At 43.3% G+C, this 26265-nt stretch overlaps 2 protein-coding genes across 4 annotated transcripts in view; both read left to right on the forward strand.

Moving 5' to 3' along the window:
• The window catches only part of GGA2 (golgi associated, gamma adaptin ear containing, ARF binding protein 2), a gene marked incomplete at its 5' end in the record, with an annotated part of 30081 nt that extends 24640 nt beyond the window's left edge, over nt 1–5441 (forward strand). Inside the window, 5 exons of one of the 2 annotated variants that reach the window (XM_082670014.1) lie at nt 191–348; nt 2555–2724; nt 3705–3815; nt 4323–4468; nt 5035–5441. In XM_082670014.1, the coding sequence (XP_082526140.1) occupies nt 191–348; nt 2555–2724; nt 3705–3815; nt 4323–4433 (550 nt within the window). In that variant the 3' untranslated portion in view covers nt 4434–4468; nt 5035–5441. Of the gene's footprint in view, nt 1–190; nt 349–2554; nt 2725–3704; nt 3816–4322 lie in introns of both variants that reach the window. The other variant, XM_082670013.1, reaches the window with a different exon arrangement.
• Nucleotides 5442–15603: 10162 nt separating this feature from the next.
• The window catches only part of COG7 (component of oligomeric golgi complex 7), an 85235-nt gene continuing 74573 nt past the window's right edge, over nt 15604–26265 (forward strand). Inside the window, exons 1-4 of one of the 2 annotated variants that reach the window (XM_082670532.1) lie at nt 15604–15944; nt 22189–22337; nt 22645–22761; nt 23947–24115. In XM_082670532.1, coding sequence (XP_082526658.1) covers nt 15776–15944; nt 22189–22337; nt 22645–22761; nt 23947–24115 — 604 coding nt within the window. In that variant the 5' untranslated portion in view covers nt 15604–15775. The remainder of the gene's footprint in view (nt 15945–22188; nt 22338–22644; nt 22762–23946; nt 24116–26265) is intronic. The other variant, XM_082670533.1, reaches the window with a different exon arrangement.

A 26265-nucleotide genomic window follows, 5' to 3' on the forward strand; every position in this document is an offset into this window, starting at 1 on the left:
TTACAGTAAGAAAACTGAGGCATGGGTTAGATTACTCGTCTAAAGTCATACACCCGTAAAATATATACATACACACATATACACATGCATATATATATATTTATTTTTTTCCCCTTATTTTTCACAAAACCTAATCAGATTCCTGGAATTCTCTACAGTTTTTGCCAGTCTTGATATTATTTCTTTGCAGGAATTATATTCCGCAGAAAAGTATCCCCAGGGAAGTGCCACCAGGTACTAAGTCCTCTCCAGGTTGGTCCTGGGAGGCTGGCCCATTGGCTTCTTCTCCGTCTTCCCAGAATACACCTCTGGCTCAAGTGTTTGTCCCTTTGGAGTCTGTTAAGCCCAGTAAGTACAGTTTCACCCTTGTTTTTCCCTTTCTGTTAGATGCCCAGCTTTATCCACTCTGGATTGGTATGGGTGGCTCTTAAACTGGGGAAGATGAGTCGGGGAGAGATACTGCCTGGGGACAGAGGATAAGGCAGGTGGCCCATGTCTCTTAGCTAATACTTGTTTTAGTTTTCTCTGTCTTGGAGTTGACACTGAAGGATATTGGCAGGCGAAATTTAATTAGGGGCCTTGAATCCACTTACGGAGATAATCTTCATTTGGAATTCAAGAAGGGAATGTTCAGTGTGATCTGAAATAACTCAGAAGAGGTGGAATTAGAAAGAAAGGAAGAATTTGGCTGGTGATCCTCTTCCTCTCTAATGATCCTCATTAAAGCAGGAAAAGTAGCTATTAACCTCCCTTACAAAGAAAAGGAAACGGAAGGCCCAGCTAAGTAAGGTGAGACTGCCTGTGGTCAGCACGCTGGTATGTGAGTGGGAAACAACTGGGGTCTTTAGATCTAGGGCCTGGGCCCCTTCCTTGGGCACAGGGCCTTCCTGTGGCTCAGTGTGGTGAGCTCAGATTACAGAGGGCCCTGGAACCAGGCAGAGGAAATAAAGTCAGCAGTGGGGGCCCTTTGCATACTTACTTTATTAATTTTTATTTAAACATAATAAATGTTCATTGTTAATTTCCTGGTTTTGATAATTGCACTGTAGTTATATATAATGTTAACATTTGAGGGAGCTGGGTGAAGGGTACATGGGAATTCTTTGTGTTTTTGTAACTTTTTGTAAATCTGAAATTATTAAAAAACAAAATTAAAAACAAAATTCAATATAGTTTTAGAAAAGATAGAATAGAGCAGAAAATTAAAATCATCTATACCGTTACCACCCAGAGATGAAAGTTCTATTAATGTCTTGATGTATTTTCCTGTTTTATCCATGTATGTATGTTTAGTAAATTGTCACCATATTATATATACTGTTTTATATCCTGCTTTATTTAATATTTTAAGCTATAGCATTGTTTCATGCCCTTATTCTTCAAAACCTTGATTTTTTAAAAATGAATTCATTCTTATGCCACTAACATGTACTGTAACTCATTTATTCAGTTTCTTTCTGAAGGATAATTTGTTTCCAGTTGTTTACTGTTATAAACAGTGTTACAGTGAACACCCATTGCAAAAAATGGAGATCCATTTTTGAAACTTTCCTGATTATTTCATTAGCATATATGCTTAAAAGTGGAAATGCTGGGTGTAGACATTTAAAATTTTGATCTTCGTCACCAAGTTCCTTCCTGGAAGGGGGTTACCTTTTTCCCCATAACCTCACCTCCATACCTCATGAATATTTTCAGTCTTTTAAATCTCTGACAGTTTCATTGTCAAACTATATTTTTATAATGTGCGTTTTGATAAGTGATGTTTGGCATGAAATAAGGATCTTCATTAAAATTTCTTCCAGTTGGTTAGCAAGCTGCCTGCCATTTATTGAATCAGCCAGTGATTTTCAAATATATGCTCTTGACATGTTAAATTCTCGTATTTGGGTCTGTTCTGCATGCTGTTTTCAATTGCAATTTCGTACATATCTGAGTATTTGTTAATGCAAATAGCCCTACTCTCCCTTCTTTTTTAATGGTTAGTCTAACGTATCTTTTCCCAAAATTAACTTACGAATCATTTCTTAGCTAAAGTAGAACAATCCCTTTAGTATTTCCAAGACCTAATTAATTTGAAGAGATCTACTGTCTTTATAGTTTTGTAAAATTAAATATAAGAGATGTTATGTGTATGTAGTCATACAAGAGAAACCAGAAGGATATAGGCCCAGATGTTAGCAGTGCTTATTTCTGGGGAGTATTAAGGGTGTTTTTTATTTTCTCCTTTATGGTATCCTGTATTTTCTGTAGTGTTCATACATTATTTTAATCGTAATCATTTCTTGCTCAAAAAAATGCTTTTTTTTTTTTTTTCTTAAACTGGTACTGGATGGTTGGATGGAGGGGAGAGATCAGTTTGGAATGTCACAGGAGTCCAACTAGAGGTAACGAGACTTGGATTATGGTGGTGCAGAGGGTTAATTTCAGGAGCTGTTCTGACTGGAGAAGCAACAGGATTTGGTGATAGGTGCACATCTCTTTCAAGCATGGCTGCTCTTTCAGGGGAGTCTGTAACAGTGCTAATCCTTTCGGTCGGGTCCTTCTCTACCAGGCAACCTGCCTCCTCTTATCGTGTATGACCGGAATGGATTCAGAATTCTGCTCCACTTTTCCCAGACTGGGGCCCCTGGCCACCCAGAGGTACAGGTGCTACTGTTGACCATGATGAGCACGGCCACCCAACCTGTCTGGGACATCATGTTTCAAGTAGCTGTGCCAAAGGTGAGTCAGCGGCTGGCCCGCTCCTTTGAATTTTTCAATAAAGGCTATCATTTTTGAGCACCAGGTCCTTTGCTGGGTTGTTATCTATTAGGTGGAAGGGCTAGAATCTTCACTCGAAGTAGGTTAAGATAAACTGGGAGTTTTGTTGGCTCATTTAACTGACAATTCCTGAACGTCTGACTTCAGATATGGCTGGATTCAGGTAAATTCTTAAACAGTTCCTTAAGAATCTGTCACTTTCCATCTCTTGACTTTGTTTTTCCTCTCTGGACCCTGTTCTCTCATAGACTCCCTCCACCAAGCAGGAAAATGGTTATCAGCAGCTCCAGAGTTACGTGGTCCTTATCGCTTTTTATCTCAGAAGGAAACTCCCCTGACATGAGACATGCATATTGATTACCTAAGGAAGGGCTAGGGCTGGCCTTGTTGGTATTACTTGCATACCTTGGACCAGTAACTCGTGTTAAGGGGTATGAGGTATGCTGGCCAAGTTGCATGTTATGTTTTTTTTCTCGAGGGAAGTAGCTCCCCACAGATTAACAGCCATACCAGAATCACAAGAAATGGGCAAGGGGCCTGTCCTGAAAGGAAGGATTCAAAGCAGACAAAAATAAACTATGTGTTTTCTGATACTCATGGTAATTTTGTAGGGCATGTGCTATCATTACCTCTATCTTATAAATTAAATGATCAATCCAAGGTTCAGAAGGGTTAAATATTTCGCCCCAAATCACAGAGCTAGTAAGAGGCAGAGTTAGAATTCAACTCAAGATATGCTCTCACTCTTCATGCTGCCTCTCAGAAGCCAACCTTTGATCACACAACTTCAGATACATTCCATGTATGAGTGGAAGGGCTTTTGGATCCTTTCATCAATTGGTGGGGTGGAGGCCAAGCTCTCCTGTTCACCTGATCTCCCTCATTAAAGCTGCAGTTTGTTAGGAATGAGTTATATGTTGGATTCTTTTTGCCCCTAATAGTCAATGAGAGTGAAACTACAGCCAGCGTCCAGCTCCAAGCTTCCTGCTTTCAGTCCTTTGATGCCTCCAGCAGTGATCTCTCAGATGCTGCTGCTTGACAATCCACACAAAGTATGTTCTGGTGTCTGTGGTAGCAGGGAAACGGGGGCCCCTGAACTCTAGGGAGGCAGCTGGGCAGGTGGAGAGAGGTATATTGAGGTCTTGCTTTGGTTGGGATGGTGGTAGAATGTCCCTTGCCAGAGTCCGTTTTCTTTTGGGGCTTATTGAAAGATCTGTGACCAGATTGTCATAGCTGGGGACCAAGGGAGTGGTACACACTCTCCCTAATCCCATGGAATCCTCTGAAAGGGTGAGGCCAATCTGTCCTCTTAGCTGGTCTCCAGGACTGCAAAAGCGTGGGAGGATTCCCAGGATGTAAGCCTGGCTCCCTTTGTGTTTGTAGTCCCAGAGGGTCAAGGCCAGGGTATGCCTGTCATACAGTTGCTTGAAGCCCTCACTTGGGTGGAGTTAACATACATATACTGTTACTTGGTGACTATGGGGTGGGTAAAGGCTTTTACTCTGGGCCTGTCTCTGTGTTCACTCCCCACTAATATAACATCTTTTATCTTTGCTCAGGAGCCCATCCGGTTACGGTATAAGCTGACATTCAACCAGGGTGGACAGCCTTTCAGCGAAGTAGGAGAAGTGAAAGACTTTCCAGACCTGGCAGTCTTGGGTGCAGCCTAACTCCTCACTGGACAGACCCTGCCATTCAAGCTTAGGCCAGTGTTACTTTTGCTGTCTAGATAGGACTAATCACAGTGATGTAGTGCAGAGTGCCAAGAGTTCTATCCTGACATCAGGCTCTGGATGCCAACCTCTGACTTATTCTGCAGATATTGTGCGTGCGTGCGTGTGTGTGTGTGTGTGTGTGTGTGTGTGTGTGTGGCCCGGGGGGCTGAGGGGCAGGGATGTGGGCGGTGTGGGAAATGCTAAAGCATTTCTGATAACCATCTGCTACGATCATATCTGGTTTTGCATGTTGGTGGACACTGATGTCCCTGCCTCAAGTTGGAGGTTTTATAAGCCAAAGTTGTTGTTGTTGTTTTCCATGTATTATTATCTTTTCATTCATCCACTCTGTGCCTTGTCAGCCTTTGAAAGACTTGGTTGCTCCCAGGCTGCTGTTCTCAGGGACCTTTAAAGGGACCTGGTTGGTCTTGGGGCAGAGTGTCTTCTGGGACACTCTCTTCCAAGAAAGACCTTGTCTCCATTTCCATTAGCGAATGCTGCTTGCATGTGTTCAGGAAGATCTTCTAAATGGAATGCTTGTTGCACTGTGTTCTAGGCGAGGGGCTGCCACTAGACCAGAGGACCGCGCTTGGTGGGCCAATCATGTCCTTCACCACTGTGCCTTAGAATTGCCCATAGATGGACCCTTCAGGGCAGAGGGGAAAGCAGATCCCAGGCCTTATTCAGGCCTCATGTTCCATGGGTCGGGCAGCCTGTCTGGACCCTTCCTCAGGACCCTCATCTCCATCCTCATCCTCTTTCACCACAAGCATTTACCCAGAGCTCTTTTGATTGTGACACCATGCCAGTCGTTGTAAATCATAACTAACAGGTTCGCCCTGGCCTGTTGACTTCACAATCCAGGATGAAGAACTGTGATGCAAATGAGATACGAAGTGAGTTTAGCAATGAAAAGTGATGACTAAATACAGAAAGTCATTGAATAAATACCCGTGTAGCAAATACGCTTTGTGGAGTTTTGAGTAAATAGGAGATGCAAAGCCTGTTGCATTTAGAGATAATAGGCTTGAAGGGATCATTCATCTGTTGAAGTAAGGAAGACTTCCTGAGGGATGTGGAACCTTAAGAACTGCTTCAGTGAAGAGAAGCCCTGAGGATCTGAATGAAGCTGGAAGAGAGGTGGATTCTTGTTACAGTCATGGTGTGAAGGAAGAGTTCAGGCCTGCAGTCAGTTAGTACTTAGCACCTACAATGTGCTAGGCATTTGTGCATGTTTTACAAGTCTTGCTTGGCCTGATGGATGGGTGAAGAGAGCTGAGCCTGGCTGAGATGGCCTGATGAAGGATGCAAGATCCAAGCAGCTCACCTGTCTGGGTAGGATTCTGCCTCAGAAACTGCAAGGCTCTGTTTGGGGCTCTTTGTCACAAGATCTGGTACTCTACAGTCTGATCTTTTACCTGCTACATATAGTTGGAAATGTGCCAGCACTATGGTGGGGCTGAGAGCTGTAAAAAATCAAGGTATGTTACGTTGAAAGCAAATGTGAAAACTCATAAAACAGATAAATGATGGGGTGACTTCTTCATTCGGCATAACTCATAAGGTTCATTTTAATCTAAAATTTTGTGTTCAAATATTCTATACAGCTTTTATGGGCTCTAGCTATTTCATAAAGTCTCCTAGAGGTGCCCATCATAAAGACGATGCCTACCTAGGACTTCCATCAAAAATGGGTGAATGAGGGCTTCCCTGGTGGCGCAGTGGTTGAGAGTCTGCCTGCCGATGCAGGGGACACGGGTTTGTGCCCCGGTCCGGGAAGATCCCACATGCCGCGGAGCGGCTGGGCCCGTGAGCCATGGCTGCTGAGGCTGCGCGTCCAGAGCCTGTGCTCCGCAACGGGAGAGGCCACAACAGTGAGAGGCCCGCGTACCGCAAAAAAAGAAAAAAAAAAAAGGGTGAATGAGACCTACACATGAAAAAACCTTTATCACATAGTTAAAAGGTAGACTCACTGCGTGTGAACGTTCTTCTGTCTTCTGGGAGACAGACTCCCAGTGGTGCTCTGCTTAGATAGAGTTGGACAAGGGTAAGGGGGTAGGGAGGTGGGTGTCCTGAAAGTGGCCCTGGTTTATGTTATCAGTGCCTTCTAATTATGAAGTTCAGCGACCACTTAAGAAGAACCAACCCGTATCTTTTATTCACTCAGCAAGTTGTTGTGGACTAGCTACTGTGAGCCGAGCACTGCTGTAGGCACTGCAGATACAGCAGTGATAGAAGGTCCCTGCCCTCATGGGTCTTCTGATGGGGAGAGACAAATCCATAATGTGTCTGTTGGAGAGTTGGCACTGACCATCCAGTATTTTCCCCTATCCTGAACTCTTCCTTCTGGGATCCTGCTCATCCCTATTTCTTGACCTACCTCTGACTGTTCTTTTTCCTCTGTCCCTTAAATGTGTTTCCATAGCTTTTAGTCCTTAGGACTTTTCTAGGCATTCTGGGCAGTTAACTACTAGATGGGTGGTAGACCTGTATCTCAGGCTTCCACCTCCTTGCTGACATCAGGTCCATATTTTAAGCCGTCTAATGGATATCTATCTGGAGGTTCCACTGTTGCCTCCAAGTGCTTAGAATGGAACACAGCCACTTCTCTCATTCTGTCTCTGTTCTTTTATTTGAAAGCACCTATCCAAGCCTTCATAGGTCCTTGATTCTTGCTTCATCTCCATCCCCCTCAATACTTTTGTCTCGTCTAGTCTATTTCTAAATAGTATCACATCTTGCATTCACATTGTCAGTGCCCTGGTTTTGCTTTTTTTTTTTTTTTTTGGATGGTGCCGTAGCCTGCCTCTCAGTTCTCCTCTGAGCCATTATACTTGCAACATACCTGGGCACTTGACCCCTGCTGAAAAACTGAATGGCTTCTTAATGCCCTAAAAGCCTTTGCAGCCAAATTCAAGTTGTTTACTCTGGCGTTCGGTGCCCTTCTGTAACTTTGTTTGCTCCTTACCCTTCTGGCGTCATCTGTCAAGAATAGAGGACACTTTGCCAAAGCCACAAGAAAGTCCCTTCATGTTTTGATAATACCACGTTTTCTCGTATCTCTTTGACTACACCTGTAATTGACTCCTTTTGTGTCTTCAGTGATTTAAGATTGGGCTAAAATGCTGCTCTATCTGTGAGCCACTCGTTGAGAGTAGATGAGCTGTGGATTTAGTAGCGTTGAAAAAAGGATAAATAATGACCAAAAATATGAATATTACCCGTTAAAAATAAAGTAGTGTAAATTGAGAGATCAGACACGAAAGGTTAAAAGCGAAGGTGATATTCTCATACAAATAGTGTTTAGTACAGCGTTCATAAATCACAAATTCTTAGAATATATCTAATATAGAAGGTGCTTACCCAGGCCCAAAATATAAAATTCTACAAACTAGTGTGTTTGTTTTAAACTAAGAAGAAAACAATAGAGTGCTAGCCATAGTTTGTTTCATATTTTTTTTAAGCAGTAACAGCCTGACCTCTTTCATCTGGAAAGAGACGGAGTCAAGTAGATAAGCAGGAAGTATCCTCAGAGAAGATAAGGCCAAGGTCCAGAGATCTCATCACACATTTAATGTAAGCTGAAATGGAAAAACTCCAGGCCTTTAGTTCCCTTGCCCAATGCATTCCCAGCTATACCATGTTCGTTCTGAGAAAGCTTGCATCTAAAAATGTGTACACATTCTGCTCCTTTAACTTTTATTCTTGAACACTTACTTTATCCTACAGCTAGAGGTACTACTATGATTTTAAAAGCTGAAAAACATTGCAGTGTTACAGGCTCCAGATACATAGGCTTTTAAAGTTTGAGGTCTTCTGAAGCCCCAACAGTTTGAAGTAATTAAATCAACCCTTACTTGTAATTCCATTCTTTAGCTTCACGTACTACCTCTAGCCATGTGACCTGAGACAAGCAATTTGTCCTCTTCCGCTTCCTTCCCTGTGAAGTGCATAATAGGACTGTTTTGAGAAGCGAGTTAATAAATGTGAAGGGACTCCAGTACTTCACAGGACTAAGCTAAGACTCATACTTCATTTACTGTTTGCTTGCCCACCTGGCTTCCAATACATGAACAGACTTGACTTACCCATAACTTTTTTGGCCGTGCCGTGAGGCTTGTGGGATTTTAGTTCCCCGACCAGGGATCGAACCGGACCCTCGCCCCCTGCAGTGGAAGCGCGGAGTCTTCACCACTGGACCGCCAGGGAAGTCCCTATGACTATTTGAAGTTTACCTCATGAAATCAAGCAAATATTTTAATTTTGGCAAGGTTCAAATTAATACTGAGATGCAGTAAATGTCAAGGATAGAAAGGTAACAAAACTTTGGAAACCTTACGCATAAGTCTAGTCAAAAGCAGAAATCCATAACAATATACTTAGAAACTAATCAACACTTCCTATAAAACATTCAGTTAAATTTTGTAAACAAGACTATGTAATTCTAAAATTCATAACCCTGTCACCAAAATCTGAAGCAGATACCTTTTAGTCTATTCTTGTTTTTGAATGCATAGGTAAAATATTAACTTTAAAGCTAGTGGCAGGACTTCCCTGGCGGTCCAGTGGTGAAGACTCCATGCTTCCACTGCAGGGGGCACGGGTTCGATCCCTGGTTGGGGAACTAAGATCCTGCAAGCCACGTGGCGTGGCTAAAATAAATAAAGTTAGTGGCGTATTGAAAGAATACACTGTGTAAAGCCTTTGGGAGTGCAGTCGGCCACATTAATAGCTCAAATGGACAATTTGATCATCTCAATAGATGTAGAAAAGGCATTTTCTCTCATTCGTTGTTTATTCCTAATAGAATCAAACAACCAGCATGATGTTTAATAAGGAAATGACAACAGTGGCTTAAACACAAAGGTTTATTTTCTTATTCAAAAGAAAGCCAGAAATAGTCCCAAACCATTTGTGGTGTCAACGGAAAAAAAATGCACAACTTAAAAGTTGAGAATTTTATTTGGCAGACCTACTGAGAATTGTAGCCAGCGATACAGCCACTCATAGCTCTGAGGGACTGTTCCAAAAAGGTAAGGGAAGTGCCAGGATATATAGGCGTTTTTGTTGGGGAAAAAACAACACTCTCCCCCATGTGTTTAAACATCAAAAAATTACTTTTAATCACAAAAACAGACATCTCAAGTTAATGATTTTAGTGCTTTTCTATGTATGGGAAAGATGCAAGAGCCCGGACTCTGAAATCATTCCTTTGATGCGCGTCTTAACTATCTAGGGCCAGTATCTTGTTTTTTTCCATTCTGATTCCCCTCAGAGTATACCACAGGGGCAGCTGCCATGGTTGATGGCTTTATGGCTGCAACATCCTTTGTTTACGGAAGGGGCAAGCGACATTCTTAGGCCCTAAGTCAGCACCCAAGGATGTGCTCCTCAAAATTATGTTACAAGCTTTAACTGCTGACTGTTCTAGGCAACAGGAAGGGAGTGGGGGAGCCAGGAATAGAGGAAAACTGCTGACGTTCTTAAGGTTTCCTGGAAATTTTATGTGATATTTGCATTCACATCTTATTGGCTATTTAGTAGCATGGCCACTCCAAGGTGCAAAGAAGGCTAAGAAATTGTCATATTTGCATACAAATATGCACACTTGGCTAAGGAAGAAGGGGAGATTGGATATTGTAACAATTTATCCATTTACCATAAGACACTATGGCCATCTGTTCTACTGTTTAAAACCAAACAACTCAGGTATTTGTATGTACGTATGACTGTTTATATTTGGGTCGTAGAATTACAGATTTGTTTTCTTCAGAATTTATCTGAATTTTCTAAAGTTTCTAAACTGAAAAAGGATTATTTTTAATTCTCAATGTTAGTTTTTCAAAACTAAAACAACAAAAGGTGGAAATTCTTCCCACCAACCGATTACCCTCCTAGGAGACAATATTACTAGTTCCTCATCTGTCCTTGGAGATATTCTAGGCATTTTTAAACAAATGAACTGTTCCACACTTTGCTTTTTTTTTTAATGTAATAATATAGATGACTTGGCGATAATGCCATTATCAGTATGAACTGTGTGATAAAAAAGAACAGCCCCTGCTTTCCTCTCTTCTGACCGCAGATGGTATCAATCACTTATATGCTGAAAGTGCTTTGTATTAAACTGGCACATGAAGTTGCTGATAGTTTCCATGCATCTCCAGCCTCTCACTTCCACTGGCTCCATTCCTGTGGGCCCAAGCCTGCTTGAGTCTTCCCTGCAACCCTCCCCCTTCCTCCTGCCTTGTTTCTGGTAGCCCTGCATGGTAGAGTGAAACAAGCATGGGTTTTGGGGTCAGGTTAAGTTTCTAGTTTTCTTGCCACCTTGGGCAAGTCACTTAACTCGGCCTTGGTTTTTATATTCTTAAATGGTAACAATGTTAAAAATATACTTCATAGGTTTTGGTGAGGATTTAATGAGGTCACCAAGATACCAGACATGATAGGTACTCTTTAAATATAGGTGCTATTATTTCTCCTCAAATTGCCTCATCTGAGATTTCTCTTTTTTAATTTACTACCTTAACTTGTGGTGACTTCCATTTCGTCACTATGTTCATTTCAAAACCTCTCCTGCTCTCATGGAAACCAGTGAAATTTTGCTAAGGATACTAATAACCTAATATTTGCAGAGACAGCAAAAAGGGTTGCATTTGATAAAATCTGACCATCCTCTCTATATTTGTAAGATTAGGGTCAACTTCAGGAAATGGAAAAAACTCAAGGTAACAGTGGCTTAAAAGATACTTAGATCACTGTATTAGCTTCCTGGCATTCCTGAGCAAAGCTGGGTGACTTAACAGAAATTTATCGTCTGGCAGTTCTGGAGCCTAGAAGTCTGAAATCAGGGCCATGCTCACTCTGAAACCTGCAGGAGAATCCTGGTGATCTGCGACAGTCTTTAGCATTCCTTGGCTTTTAGCTGCATCACTCGTCTCCGCCTTCATTGTCATGTGGCGTTCTTCCTGTGTGTGTCACCCATGACCATCTTGTAAGGATACTGATCATATTGGATTAGGGGCTCACGCTACTTCCGTAAGATCTCAACTAGTTTCATCTGCAATGATACTATTGCCAAATAAGGTCACATTCTGAGGGACTAGGGTTAGGATTTGTATCTTTTCTGGGGTGTCAGCGGGTGGAGACACAGTTAAACCCACAACACTCTCGAGAACCCCAGAGGTAGTGAAACTAGGACTGGTGTGCAGTCCATGGTCAGGCACCTAGATGCCGTCAATCTGTTGCCCTGCCGTGAGTGACTTAATTCCTAAAAACACTTCATGGTTCAAGATGACAGTTATAATTCTAGCCATCACGTTCACATTCCAGCCAGCAGGAAAGGAGAGTAGTGTATACGCCATTCTTTAAAGAACATCTCCTTGAAGTCCCACATAAAAGTTCTGCTCACGTTCCAGTGGCCAGTACTTAGTCACATGGACACACTTAACTTTTTTTTTTGGTTTTTTTTTACAGCTAATTTTTAACTTATTCATTTACTTATTTAATTTTAACTTTATATTGGAGTATATTTGGTTTACAATGTTGTGTTTCAGGTGTATAGCAAAGTGATTCAGTTATACATATACATATATCCATTCTTTTTCAGATTCTTTTTCCATATTGGTTATTACAGAATATTGAGTAGAGTTCCCTGTGCTATATAGTAGGTCCTTGTTGATTATTTTTTATACAGTAGTGTGTATGTGTTATTTTTTTTGGACACACTTAACTTTAAAGAATGCTGGGAGATGTCTTTGTCTTGAGAGGCTATGGACCCGCTGGGGAGAACAGAATAGAATCAGGAGATATCTAGCAGTGTCCGCCACACACTCCTGATGCTTTCCTGTCCCATGGCTTTCTGATACTCTTCTGATTCTTCCCCCAGTTCTTCCTCCCACCCTAAACTTCCAAATATAGGCATGCTGCTAAAGGCTTTTTTGTTAACCTTCATTGCTACTCTACTAAATCTCCCTGAAGTACAAATCTGACCCTACTACTTCAACCTTTTGATCATTTCATTGGATTAAGTAAAAGCAATTTCCCTAGCATTCAAGGTTCTCCATAGTATAGCCTCATCCAGTCTTGGTCTCATCTGAATCTCATTTTCCCTTCCTGGAAAATAAAAATAATATCCGCCTTGACTCCAAAGGCTGTGAGGATTAAAATGGAAGTGTAAGGGAAAGCAAGTTTAATCTGTAAAGGTCTGTAAACATGTAAGGAATCTAGTGCTCTGTTCCTTCACATGGATGGATGGGTCCTGTGCTGTAGCCAGTCTGGACTCTTCCCTGACCTATGAATCTGTCTAGTAGAAATGGAGAGGCTTCCACACATCTTATCTCAGGAGGAAGACACAGTCTCTTCTGGTAAACCTGGTTTATGCCAATGATCCAGACATGCAGCTGCAACCTGATTCTGATCACTGGGCATTTTTCTGATATCCTGTTATTTTTCAGCTGTTTCTTTCTGTTGAGTGCTCTGCTTATGGGACAGACTCACCTGCTAGACAACAATATTATATACCTTTGGCAGGGGCTATTGAGGTATGTACCATGTTATGATGTGCTGGCACACCTCCCTATACATGGGGTAGCAAGGAAATGTATTAACCAAATTTAAGAACCCAGAGGCAGTGAGTCTAGGGCTGGTATGACAGTCCCAGATCTTTCAGTGTCCTCTCTTTCCACTTCCAACAGCCGTTCCTACCAACCTGTCCATAAGAGTTCCTCATGGGCAGGTGTGGTAAGAAGCAAAACTCTTCCACATGAAGCCCGTCTGGGTGACCTGGACAAACATTACGCCCATTTAGGGAAGGGTGACTCAGTTTTGGCAAGTCTCAAAAAGTGTGGGCTCAGAGGCAGAACTTTTGGCTATGGCCCAGTAAGGAAATTTGCAAGCCCTGTCTCCAAAAAGGCTAGCTATAAAGCTAGACAAATTTGACAAAAATAACCATTTCAGTGCTACAGAAATCAAAGTAGATAGCAATCTGAGAAGTGTTTATGCTTGAAAAGCCACTGAAGTTTGGGTAAACAACATTTGCAGTTTCTGTCATTCTTCCCTGGGGCTGCATCCAGCCTCTCCCTTGCACCAACTCTGTAGGATTGATATTTTCTTTGAAATGATGTTAGCAGAAGTGACGGTTGCTGTGGTGGGCAAGTGGGGAGGGCCAGCACTTCCACTAGTTTGATGTTATGGTCATCATTAGAAAAAGCATGTATCTTGATGAAGATGCGCACATGTACATCAGGGACCAGAGAGAGCCCAAGCTAACCACACAATCCCAGCTGACACTGAGGCTGCATTCACATGCTGAGGACACAAAGGGGCACAGTGGAAAGGAAAAGCTGGGACCAACTTGAAAGTGACCTGATATTTTGAATGTGCTCCCTTACCCACACACAGATCCACTGACAGGACAGAAGCCCTACTAGCTCAAAAAATTTGGTACAACTGTAGTCTGATCATTAACTGCCTTTCAGCTATGTAGACACAGGAAGTCAGATTTTAAAATAAAAACAAAAAAAAAAATAGAGCCATCAGACGCTACACACCATAGGGGAGAAATTTCATGAGTTTATCTCAGGCAAGCTACTAAACAAGCAAACAAAAACAGGAACAATCTTTGGGGAGTCCAGAATCTAGAGTTGCTACAATATATTATCTAAAATACCTAGTTGTCAATAAAAAATTATGAGATGTGCAAAGAAACAGGAAGGAAAGATCCATACTGAGGGAAAAAGTGGTAAATAGAAACTCAGTCTTCAGACAATGGATTTAACAATCAGCATTCAAAGTAGCTAATATAAATATGTTCAAAGAACCAAAGCAAACCATGTTTAAGGAATTATAGGATGATTCTCAATAGCAAGGCAGTATAAAAAAGAAATGGAAATTCTGGAATTGAAAAGTACATAAATTGAGATGAGGAATTCACTAGAGCCTCTCAACAAAAGATTTGGGATGGCAGAAGAAAAAGTCAGTGAACCTGAAGATAGGTCAGTAGAAATTATCCAATCTGAAAAACAGAAAAAAGAAAAATAGAGCTGCAGAGATATGTGAGACACCATCAGGTGTCATACACATAATGGGAGTCCCAAAAGGACAACCGAGAGAAAGGGACAGGAAAGTTATTTGAAGAAATAATATCCAAAACCTTCCCAAACTTGCTGAAAAACAATCTGCACATCCATAAAACTCAACAACCTTCAAGTAGGATAAACACAAAGAAACCCATACATAGACACATTAGAGCCAAACTTAAAAACCAAAGCCGAAGATATTGAAAGCTGTAAGAGAAAAATGACATACAATAGGTTCATAATAGATTAACAGCTGACTTACTTCTTATTGGAAATAATAGAGTTCAGAAGGCAGTGGGATGACATATTCAATGATCTGAATATGAAAAGAATTCTATTTCCAGCAGAACTGTTCTTCAAAAATGAAGGCATGGGCTTCCCTGGTGGCGCAGTGGTTAAGAAGCCGCTTGCCAATGCAGGGTACACGGGTTCGAGCCCCTGTTCGGGAAGCCCGTGCACCCCCAACTACTGAGCCTGTGCTCTTGAGCCCGTGAGCCACAACTACTGAAGCCCGCGCGCCTAGAGCCCACGCTCTGCAACAGGGGAAGCCACCGTGATGAGACGCCCACGCACCACAACGAAGAGTAGCCCCCGCTCGGACAACTAGAGAAAGCCCGCGTAGCAGCAATGAAGACCCAAAGCAGCCAAAAATAAAATAAAATAAATGAATTTATTAAAAAAAAAAAAAAAGAGCTCAGGCTCCAGTAGCAGGCTTGGCTGAGTTCAGCTCCCACAGCGCTACCTTCTAGCTACGTGACATTGAACCACTTGCTTAACTGCCTCAGTTCTTCCTCTTTAAGTTGGGGGAGGATAACAGCACTCATAGGACTGTGAGTATTAAGTGCGCTCATACAAGTAAGGTCTCTAGCGTAAGCACATATTTAAGTGCCCAAAAGTCACTTAAGTTAGCAGAGCAAGAGGGACTCCCACACCCTCTGGCCGCCAGCCCGCCACGCTTCCCGGAAAGCAGGCAGTCACTATAGTAACGACCCCCTACTTCCGGAAGAAGTACGGCGTGCGGCGAGGGTCAATCCTAGCCGTATACATCAGCGAGCTGACTGAGAGGCAGTGGAGAGGCTAGTTGGCGGCGCCGTCAATCCCAGCCCGCCGCCTCACAGACCCGCGTGGGTGCTCTCGCAGGGCCGCTTGCTTCTGCAGCCTCGCGGACGCCCAAAGCCAGCCCTTCAGGCCTGGACGCTGGGGTGCGGCGGTGCAGCCATGGACTTCTCCAAGTTCCTTGCCGAAGACTTCGACGTGAAGGAGTGGATCAACGCGGCCTTCAGGGCTGGCCCCAAGGAGGTGGCGGCCGGGAAGGCGGACAGCCACGCGGCCACCCTGGTGATGAAGCTGCAGCTGTTCATCCAGGAGGTGAACCACGCCGTTGAGGGTAAGCGGCCGGGCAGGGCTCCCCGACGGGCCCGGGGCCCCCGGGGTTGCACGTAGTGGGCCGTAAACGTCGGCGCCTCCCACGGAGAGCGAGCGAGCCCTGCTCCGGTTCTCCCGCAGTGCTTACCGGGATATCCAGGAGGAGGTCTCAGCCCGCTACTCCTCTCTCTCTGCAACACTTGGGGACTTGGGATCTTGGTTTTCCACCTCTGGCGGTGCTGTCAAGTTTCCTTTTAAAACTTAAAAGAGTGAATTTTAAGAATATTAAATAATAGTCAGCTGATCCTTACATTTGGCAAAAAAACATATAGAAGGTGTATAGGAATGACAAATCTGGGAAACATTGTTTTAAAGGATTTAAAAAAATTATTTTATTGAAGTATAGTTGATTTACAATGTTGTGTTAATTTCTACTGTACAGCAAAGTGATTCAGTTTTATATATATCTATATTTATATCTATATATACACATTCTTTTTCATATTCTTTTCCATTATGGTTCATCACAGGATCTTGAATATGGTTCCCTGTGCTATACAGTAGGACCTTGTTGTTTATCCATCCTGTATATAATAGTTTGCATCTGCTAATCCCAAACTCCCAATCCAACCCTCCCCACCGCCCCTGTTTTAGTGGATCTTTATGTCAGTGGGAAGATGGGCTGTCCTGACGGGAGACTTTTAAGTATCGAATTCACTAACCAGAATAGTGAATTATAAAAAATAACACACCAGAACCATTTCATTAACTCCTCGACCTGGTTTTCATTCACTGTATGTTTATTCAGTGCATACTGCAGCCAGTCTCTCTGCTCGGCTCTGTGGGAAAGAGGCTCAGACTGCCCACACTGGGAGCTTATGGTCCTGTAAATAGAACTTTGTTTTATAGATGTGTCCACTGTTTAAGAAAAGGTGGAGGTGGGGGGACGCTTTATGTCACTGCAGATTCTTTATTGTATTTTGCATCTTTTAGTAATTATTGAACATCTACTATGCACCTGCCAAGAAATGAGTACTGGGGATGAAACGTTTACCTTTCTAGAGCTTGCTGCCCTGTGGGGAGCATACGTGAACTCTTTAATTACAGTGAAGGGTGGCTTTACTGAGAGTAGAACCGGAAGCTGAGAGCTGGATGAAGGAAGCAATTATCTCTTGTCTGGGAGAATCATAAAGGGCTTTTCCCTGTGTTAGGCCTTGAAGGAAGACCTCACAGGGCCAAGATGGGGAGGACACTAATAATAATATAATCGCAAATATCTGAGTCCTTGGTATACATCAGGCACTGTTTTAAGTACTTTATATGCATTAACCAAGTGGTTCTCAACAGGGGTGGTGGGACTTCCCTGGTCCGCCTGCCAATGCAAGGGACACAGGTTCAATCCCTGGTCCGGGAAGATCCCACATGCCGCAGAGCAACTAAGCCCGTGCACCACAACTACTGAGCCTGCGCTCTGGAGCCCGTGAGCCACAATTACTGAGCCCGCGTGCCTAGAGCCCGTGCTCTGTAATAAGAGAAGCCACCGCCTTGAGAAACCCATGCACTGCAACGAAGAGTAGCCCCCGCTCGCCAAAACTAGAGAAGGCCTGCATGCAGCAACAAAGACCCAAAGCAGCCAAGAAAAACAAAAACAAAAAATCTACCTTCCAGTGCACAGGACGCAGGCTCGATCCCTGGTCGGGGAGCTAAGATCCCACATGCTGTGGGGCAACTAAGCCCGCACACTGCAATTACTGAGCTCGCGCGCCTCAATGAGAGAGCCTGTGTGCTGCAAACTACAGAGCCCACGCGCTCGGGAGCCCATGCACCACAACTAGAGAGAGAAAACCCACACGCCACAACTAGAGGGAAGCCCGCACCGCAACAAAATATCCCACACACCTCAACGAAGAAGACCCCAGTGCTGCAACTAAGACCTGATGCAGCCAAAAAAATTTTTTAAATAAGTAAATAAGTAAATAATCCCTGCATGATCTGGCTCCTGCCAACGCCTCCAACCTAAGAATAGATCTTGTTCAACATTGTATCTCCAGACCCTGGAAAACAGTTTGTGCCCAATAAATATCCACTGACTGGATAAATGAACAAATCAATCCTCCTATTAGAGTTCCTCAGCAACTCCTGTTTGAGCCTCTGCAATAACTTCTCTTCACTGCAGACTTGGGACGTTGTTTCATCGTCCATAAAAATAAAGCTTTAAACCTCTGAAGGCTTCTCACTGCCCACGGGATGAAATCCAAACCTTCAGGATGGGCAAAGCACCTTTCACAGTTTGATCCTAATCTACTTTTCTACCTTACCTCCAGCAGAAGTTCCCCCCATGAAAGTGCAATCCTTCAATAATAATAACACTAATGACTAATATAAATTGATGTTATTGATGAAACTCTGTTTGAACTTCCCGCCTTTCTCTGGACTGGTTAGGCCTTTTTATACCCACATGCCTCTGCATGTTCCCTCTCCCTTTAATACCAGAGAGGCAGTAAAGTATAATGGATAACAGCCTGGGATCTGGAACCAGTTACCTGGATTCAAATCCAGGCTCCGCATTCATTAGCAACATGATGCTGGGCAAGTTACTGGCCTCAGCCACAGTTTCTACAGCTATAAAGTGGGAATAATAACTATGCCTAACTCTAAGGATTACTGTCATTTTAAAATTAGATAATCATGCCAAGGGGAGGGGAAACTATTAACAGTTTGGCCAGGACACTTCTTCATTGCTCAGGACTCTCCCAAGCACTGCAGGACATTAAGCATTGTTGGGTCATTTCCATTTCCACTAAATGTCCTACCATAGCAGCAACTAAAAAATTCCTACCAACTTCCAAATATTGGGGGGGTGCAGAGGTGGCATTTACCACCCCTGTTTTCTTTGTTTTTTTTTAAAATCTTATAAATTTATTAATTTATTTTTGGCTGCATTGGGTCCTTGTTGCTGCGCGCAGGCTTTCTCTAGTTGTGGCGAGCAGGGGCTACTCTTCGTTGCAGTGCGTGGGCTTCTCATTGCGGTGGCTTCTCTTGTTGTGGAGCACGGGCTCTAGGCGCGGAGCATGGGCTCTAGGCGCACAGGCTTCAGTAGTTGTGGCACACGGGCTCGGTAGTTGTGGCTTGCGGGCTCTAGAGCGCAGGCTCAGTAGCTGTGGCGCACGGGCTTAGTTGCTCCGCGGCATGTGGGATCTTCCCGGACCAGGGCTCGAACCCATGTCCCCTGCATTGGCAGGTGGATTCTTAAACACTGTGCCACCAGGGAAGTCCCTCTTTGGTTTGTTTGTTTGGTTTTTTTTTTGGCCGCACTGCACAGCATGCAGGATCTTAGTTCCCCGACCAGGGATCAAACCTGCGCCCCCTGCAGTGGAAGCACAGATTCTTTTTAAAAAATTTTTTTTTAATTCTTTTTTTTTTTTTTTGGAATGCGGGGATTTTTTTTCAATTTTTTTTTTTTTAGTTCTTTTATTTATTTTTAATTAATTAATTTTATTTTTTTTGGCTATGTTCGGTCTTCGTTGCTGTGTGCGGGCTTTCTCTAGTTGTGGCATGTGGGGGCTACTCTTCGTTGTGGTGCGCGGGCTTCTCATTATGGTGGCTTCTCTTGTTGCAGAGCACAGGCTCTATGCGCATGAGCTTCAGTAGTTGTGGCACACAGCCTCAGTAGTTGTGGCTTGCAGGCTCAGTAGATGAGGTGCACAGGCTTAGTTGCTCCGCGGCATGTGGGATCTTCCCGGACCAGGGCTCGAACCCGTGTTCCCTGCATCGGTAGGCAGATTCTTAACCACTGCGCCACCAGGGAAGTCCCCATGCAGGGATTTTAATGTCACATTAAAGAGTTTTGATTTGGTTTAAAATTAGTGTAATGGGAAGGTACTGGAGGATTTTTAAGCAGGGGAATGAGATGGTTTGATTTATGTCCCCATTCAGGAGACTATGGCTGTAGTCCAGAAGAGAGGTGACAGTGGCTTCGTCTGAGGTTATAGCATTAGAGATGGTGAGAAATGGGTAGCTTTAAGGTATTTTTTAGGAGGAAGAAAGGGGAGAACTTGCTGATGGATTGGAATGAGGGATGAAAGGGGAAGAAAATCAAGAATGATGGTAGATTCTTGAACTGAGCAACTGGATGGAGGTGCCAAGTGTTCAGCAATGTTGAGAGAATTTGTAGTAAACATTCATAACCCACTACCTAGATTCTACAATGAGCAGTGTGCTGTTCTCGCTTTATCACAATTCTGTCCATCCCTCTCTCCATCCATTCGTCCGTCTTATTTTTGATTTTGAAATAAATCAGTATTTCATAGTAAGTTAGACATCAGTACACTTCACCCCTAGACATTTCAGTTGGAACCCTAAAAATTATAGAGTTCAATACTTGTTTACGTCTCTTTTTTTTACTAGATAAAATTTACATAAGGTGAAATGGAGGGACCTTACCTGATAAGTTTGGGTTTTGACAGATGTATACGCTAGTGTAGCTCAAGCCCCATCAAGATGTAGAATGTTACCATCGCTTCGGGAGGAGCCCCAGTCCCCTTTCACAGGGAGATTTGGCCCTGACCCTCCCAGAGGCAACCACTGGAGGTGAGACTTTGTTTGTTTTGATTTTTTTTGGCCACACTGCAAGGCTTGTGGTGTCTTAGTTCCCCAACTGGGGATCGAACCCAAGCCCTCTGCAGTGGAAGTGCGGAGTTCTAACCACTGGACCGCCAGGGAATTCCCAGGAGGTGATAGTTTTAAAATGGATACTAGAAAGAATTAAATTTGTGTGTGGGCATGCTGTGGAGAGGGAAGAAGAGGTTCAGCCAGACATGAAGAGTGACTCTGAGGTTCCGCAGGCAGGGGGCCAGGCTGGGACCATGACAGTGCTGTAAAAATCAGCGCTGTAGAAATCACTGTTCCCTGGTGGCACAGTGGTTAAGAATTTGCCTGCCAATGCAGGGGACAGGGGTTCAAGCCCTGGTCCGGGAAGATCCCACGTGCCACGGAGCAACTAAGCCCGTGCGCCACAACTACTGAAACCCGTGCACCTAGAGCCTGTGCTCCACAGCAAGAGAAGCCACTGCGATGAGAAACCTGCGCACTGCAACGAAGAGTAGCCCCAGCTCGCCGCAACTAGAGAAAGCCCGCGTGCAGCAACAAAGACCCAACTCAGCCAAAAATAAAATTAAATTTAAAAAAAAATCAGTGAAGTCTCTGTGCCTCGAAGAACTCTTTGTTCTGCCTTTGTTTTCTTAAAACTTTACTTAAGGTCAGTGCTGGAGACAGATTGTTATTTTATGGCAGAGCTGGATGAACAGGTTCCTGAAGCACGTCTTCAAGATGTTAAGGTTCCGTTCAATGCACTGGTGGAGCAGAAGGCTCTGGACTTCTTTGGTTGATTCCCCAGCGAATTGCTATTTAAAGGGCTAAAGGGTTATGCTGTTAACCCTCCTGTTTCCAGATAACACATCATGGTCTGCAAGAATTTTCAGATTTTATTCTACACTTGGGATACCTGTTAAAAAAATGCAGGTTCCTTGATCTTGATCTTCTACCAGGATTCCTAAATAAGAATCTCTGGCAGGTGGCCTGGGGACCTGCATTTTAACTGCATTCCAGCTGATGCTGTTGGTCTGTGGACTACATTTTGAAAAGACTGTGGAAAGCAGACATTGGGTCCAGACACACGTTGGTTTCAGTTCTGAAATCTTGGGCAAGTTACTTAACCTCTTCTGAGACTTAGTTTTCTCATCTGTAAGAGGTGGCTGCTGATGATTGCCATGGACATTGGGTGATATAATGTATATAAAGCACCTGGTGCAGAGCTGGCATTTGCCACTGTCACATTCCTCCATTCTCCTTCCTTGAAAAGGGAGTTGCTTGGGAGTTCCCTGGCGGTCCAGAGGTTAGGACTCGGTGCTTTCACTGCCAGGGTCCAGGCTGAATTCCTGGTTGGGGACCTAAGATCCCACAGGCCACGTGGTGTGGCCAAAAAAAAAAAAAAACCCAAAAAACCAAGGAGTTTTAGTAAGAAGACAACTGATGTTGGGTCAGGTCGACAGTTTATTCACAGGGCCCTCACCATCATTCTGGGGAAGACAGGGACCCGGCATAGGCCAGCTCTGCGCCTCTCCCACACCACAACTTTCCACAGGCTCAGAAAACTGCGTGGTTGGTAGTGCCTTAGGGAAGATTTGCTTCCTGCCGTCTGATTTATTCATATTGTTCACTGGTGAGTGATCTGATGTTCACCTTTGGTTCTTGGGTTCTTGCTGCAGAAACAAGTCACCAGGCCCTTCAGAACATGCCCAAAGTGCTCCGTGATGTAGAAGCCCTTAAACAGGAGGCATCTTTTCTGAAAGAACAAATGATTCTTGTCAAGGAGGACATTAAAAAATTTGAACAGGACACATCTCAGTCGATGCAGGTATTTTGGCTCCTGTCCTAAGTGTTGACTCTTGTTTTTGGAAGATGTTCACTTTCCTAGTGGGAGGTCAACCTTAACTCAAAATTCTGCCAAGCACTCAGACTACTCTTTTGTTTGGTTCTTTCAGCTTATCCATCTCTCTTTAGCGCCACTGAACAATTTAGCCATGGAATCGGTGTTGTACGGGGTACAGAGGCTCCCTAAAGACAGGAGCATGCCACGATACTTATGTTTCGAGTCGCTGATGGAAGGTAGAGGAAATGGAACTGCCACTTCTTTAGTGTTCGACCCCTCATTTCTCTTCTAGGTATTGGTAGAAATCGACCAGGTGAAGTCCCGAATGCAGCTTGCCGCAGAATCTCTTCAAGAAGCCGACAAATGGAGCACACTGAGTGCTGATATCGAGGAGACATTTAAGACTCAAGTAGGTTTCTTGTTTAGGGGATGTTGTGACATCTCTTTAAGCAAGAACTTGAGGTTTGGAGAAACAAATGAGCTAGCTACGCCACTGACAATCAGAAGGGCTAGTAAATAGCCAGGTGTGGGAATATTCAGGCATAGGTTGGGGGCGATCTGAGACTGCTCTGAGTTTTTCCACCTCCTTTAGTTTGTACCACCTGCTTGACTGAAGCGTTTTAGTCACAAAAGTGAGTTCAGGAAAAGCTTAAAAAGGCAGAGAAAATGGAGTAAATGGGAGTGTGGGACTTGGGCAGGGGTGCCCTACACGCCGTGGAACCTCAGCAAGTTACTTTACCCTCCTTGGATAGCAAAGTGTGGAAAATAGTGATATTTTGGATACCTGGTTATAAGGATGAAGTAAGATGATATCTTATAAAAAACTTTTTTTTTCAATTGTAAAACAAAATGAATTATTTATCATCTCTTTTGCTATTTAAAAAAAAAACTTGTAAAAGTTTTTTAAAAGTTCTAAATGCACATGGGAAAAATTGAGTAAACAGGAATAAACAGTGAAAAATAAGTCTTTCTCATAGTTCTGACCCTCCCAATTACCTGATTTCCCTTCTAAATACAAACCCTGTTGTCAGCTCTGTGCCTGTTCTTCCAGATAAACGCACACACATATATGTTCCTTGCCCTGTTTTTCCCCCACAAATGGTAGTGCATTGTGAATACTGCTTCACACGTTTTTTTTTCAGTTAACAATCTATTATTCTGTCAGTTATTGTTACCTTTTTTTAAAAAATTTTATTTATTATTTTTGGCTGCGTTGGTTCTTTATTGCTGTGCTCGGGCTTTCTCTAGTTGTGGCGAGCGGGGGCTACTCTTCGTTGTGGTGTGTGGGCTTCTCATTGTGTTGGCTTCTCTTGTTGGGGAACATGGGCTCTAGGTACGTGGGCTTCAGTAGTTGTGGTGCTCGGGCTCAGTAGTTGTGGCTCGCGGACTCTAGAGCGCAGGCTCAGTAGTTGTGGCGCACGGGCTTAGTTGCTCTGCGGCTTGCGGGATCTTCCTGGATCAGGGCTTGAACCCGTGCCCCCTGCATTGGCAGGCAGATTCTTAACCACTGAGCCACCAGGGAAGCCTGTCCATTCTTAATTGAAGTAGCGGGAATGTTTTAACATAAATATCCTCTATTCTGGTCTTTTTATAGGACATAGCTGTAATTTCTGCCAAGCTCACAGGTATGCAGAATAGCCTAATGATGCTTGTTGATACACCAGACTACTCAGAAAAATGTGTGCACTTGGAGGCGTTGAAGAACAGGCTGGAGGCCTTGGCCAGCCCCCAGATTGTAGCAGCATTCACATCTCAGTCTGTAGGTGAGTGCTGGCCATTTATCATCTCTCTGTACACCTCTTCACGAAGGTAAGGCTTTCCGAATCTTCAATCTTTAGAATGTCTTAATGGTGACTAAATTATGTAGATTGGGGCTTCCCTGGTGGTGCAGTGGTTGAGAGTCCGCCTGCCGATGCAGGGGACACGGGTTCGTGCCCCGGTCTGGGAAGATCCCACATGCCACGGAGCGGCTGGGCCCGTGAGCCACGGCCGCTAAGCCTGCATGTCCGGAGTCTGTGCTCCGCAACGGGATAGGCCACAACAGCAAGAGACCCGCATACCGCAAAAATAAATAAATAAATTATGTAGATTGGAAGTCAGTCTGTAGCCTTATTGTGGTTGCCTTTTCTTCAACATTTTATATGAACTTTTTCAAAATACAGAAAAGTTGAAATAACCATCAGTGAACACACCATCTAGATCCTAGTGTTAGCATTTGCCACATTTGCTTTATCACATATCTACCCACCTATTCACCTCTCTATCCATCCACCTTATTTTTTTTAATGCATTTCAAAGTAAGTTGCAGACATCGGTATACTTCACTCCTAAACACTTTAGCATTCATATCAATAACTAGAGTTCAGTGTTGGTTTATGATTCTTTTTTTGAGGTAAAGTTTACATTTAGAAAAATGTACAAATCTTAAGTGTACCATTTGATGAGTTTAGACGCTGATCAAGTCCATTATGATGCTGTGTTATTTTCCAGTGATTTTTTTCAACCAATAAGTTTATCTAACTCCCTTTCCATTTCATCCACAAAACTATTGGTTAAACAAGAAGCAGCAGCAGTAAAGCTGTTTTCTTACCTTCACAGCTATTTACATTGGCAGAATATAGTCTGTATCCACTGCCCTGCTTCCTGCACTCTTGTTCATATATCACGCAAGCCCCTCTACTCTGGGGTTAATGTTCTCCTGAACCTGTTCTGTTGAAGGTCTCCAACAGCTGTATCATCACCAAACCCCAAGGCCTAATATCACTTTATTACTTTTCTGTTTATTTTTTTTTTTAATTTTTATTTTATTTATTTATTTTGGGCTGTTTTGGGTCTTCGTTGCTGCACATGGGCTTTCTCTAGTGGTGGTGAGCGGGACCCGCTCTTCGTTGTGGTGCACGGGCTTCTCATTGCAGTGGCTTCTCTTGTTGCGGAGCACGGGCTCTAGGTGCACGAGCTTCAGTAGTTGTGGCATGCGGACTTCAGTAGTTGTGGCTCGTGGTCTCATAGAGCGCAGGCTCAGTAGTTGTGGCGCACGGGCTTAGTTGCTCTGCAGCATGTGGGATCTTCCCAGACCAGGGATCGAACCTGTGTCCCCTGCATTGGCAGGTGGATTCTTCTCCACTGCACCACCAGGGAAGCCCTGCTTTTCTGTTTCTCATTGTCAACAACAGTTAACAATGTTTTTTACTCCCCCCTGTCCTGAGAATGCTTTCTTCCCTTGGCTTCTGAGAGGGAGCATCAGTTTTGTTTATATAATGGTACATTTCCAGTGGTGAAATTAAATCATAAGAAGTTCTGATATCTTTGTTTTTCTAGTTTGTTTAAAATTTATTTTTTTATTGAGGTAACATCGGTTTATAACATTATGTAAGCTTCACGTGTACAGCATTATATTTCTACTTCTGTATACGCTACAGCATGCTCACCACCAAAAATTTAGTTTCCGTCCATCACCATACAGTTGATCCCTTTACCAATTTCGCCCTCCTGGTGCCCCATCCCCTCTGGTAACCACTGCTCTCTTCTCTGTATCTAAGTGTTTGTTTTTATTTGGTTTGGTTTTTTCATTTATTTTGTTTGTTTTTTATATTCCACATTTGAGTGAAATCATACGTTATTTGTCTTTGTCCATCTGACTTATTTCACTAAGCATAATGCTCTCAAGATCTATGCTTGTTGCAAATGGTAAGATTTTATCTTTTTAATTTATGGCTGAGTAGTATTCCACTATATATATCGCATCTCCTTTATCCAGTCACTTGTTGATGGGCACTTAAGTTGGTTACATATCTTGGCTATTGTAAATAATGCAGCAGTGAGAAGTGCTTATATCTTAAGAGTTCTGATTGGTGTTTTATTTTGTCTTAGGATGGGTGAGCCTAGGCTTTAATAATTAAGAAAAGTCTATAGC

This window comes from Grampus griseus (genome assembly GCF_964374135.1).
Source record: "Grampus griseus genome assembly, chromosome: 14".
Classification (NCBI taxonomy): Eukaryota; Metazoa; Chordata; class Mammalia; order Artiodactyla; family Delphinidae; genus Grampus; species Grampus griseus.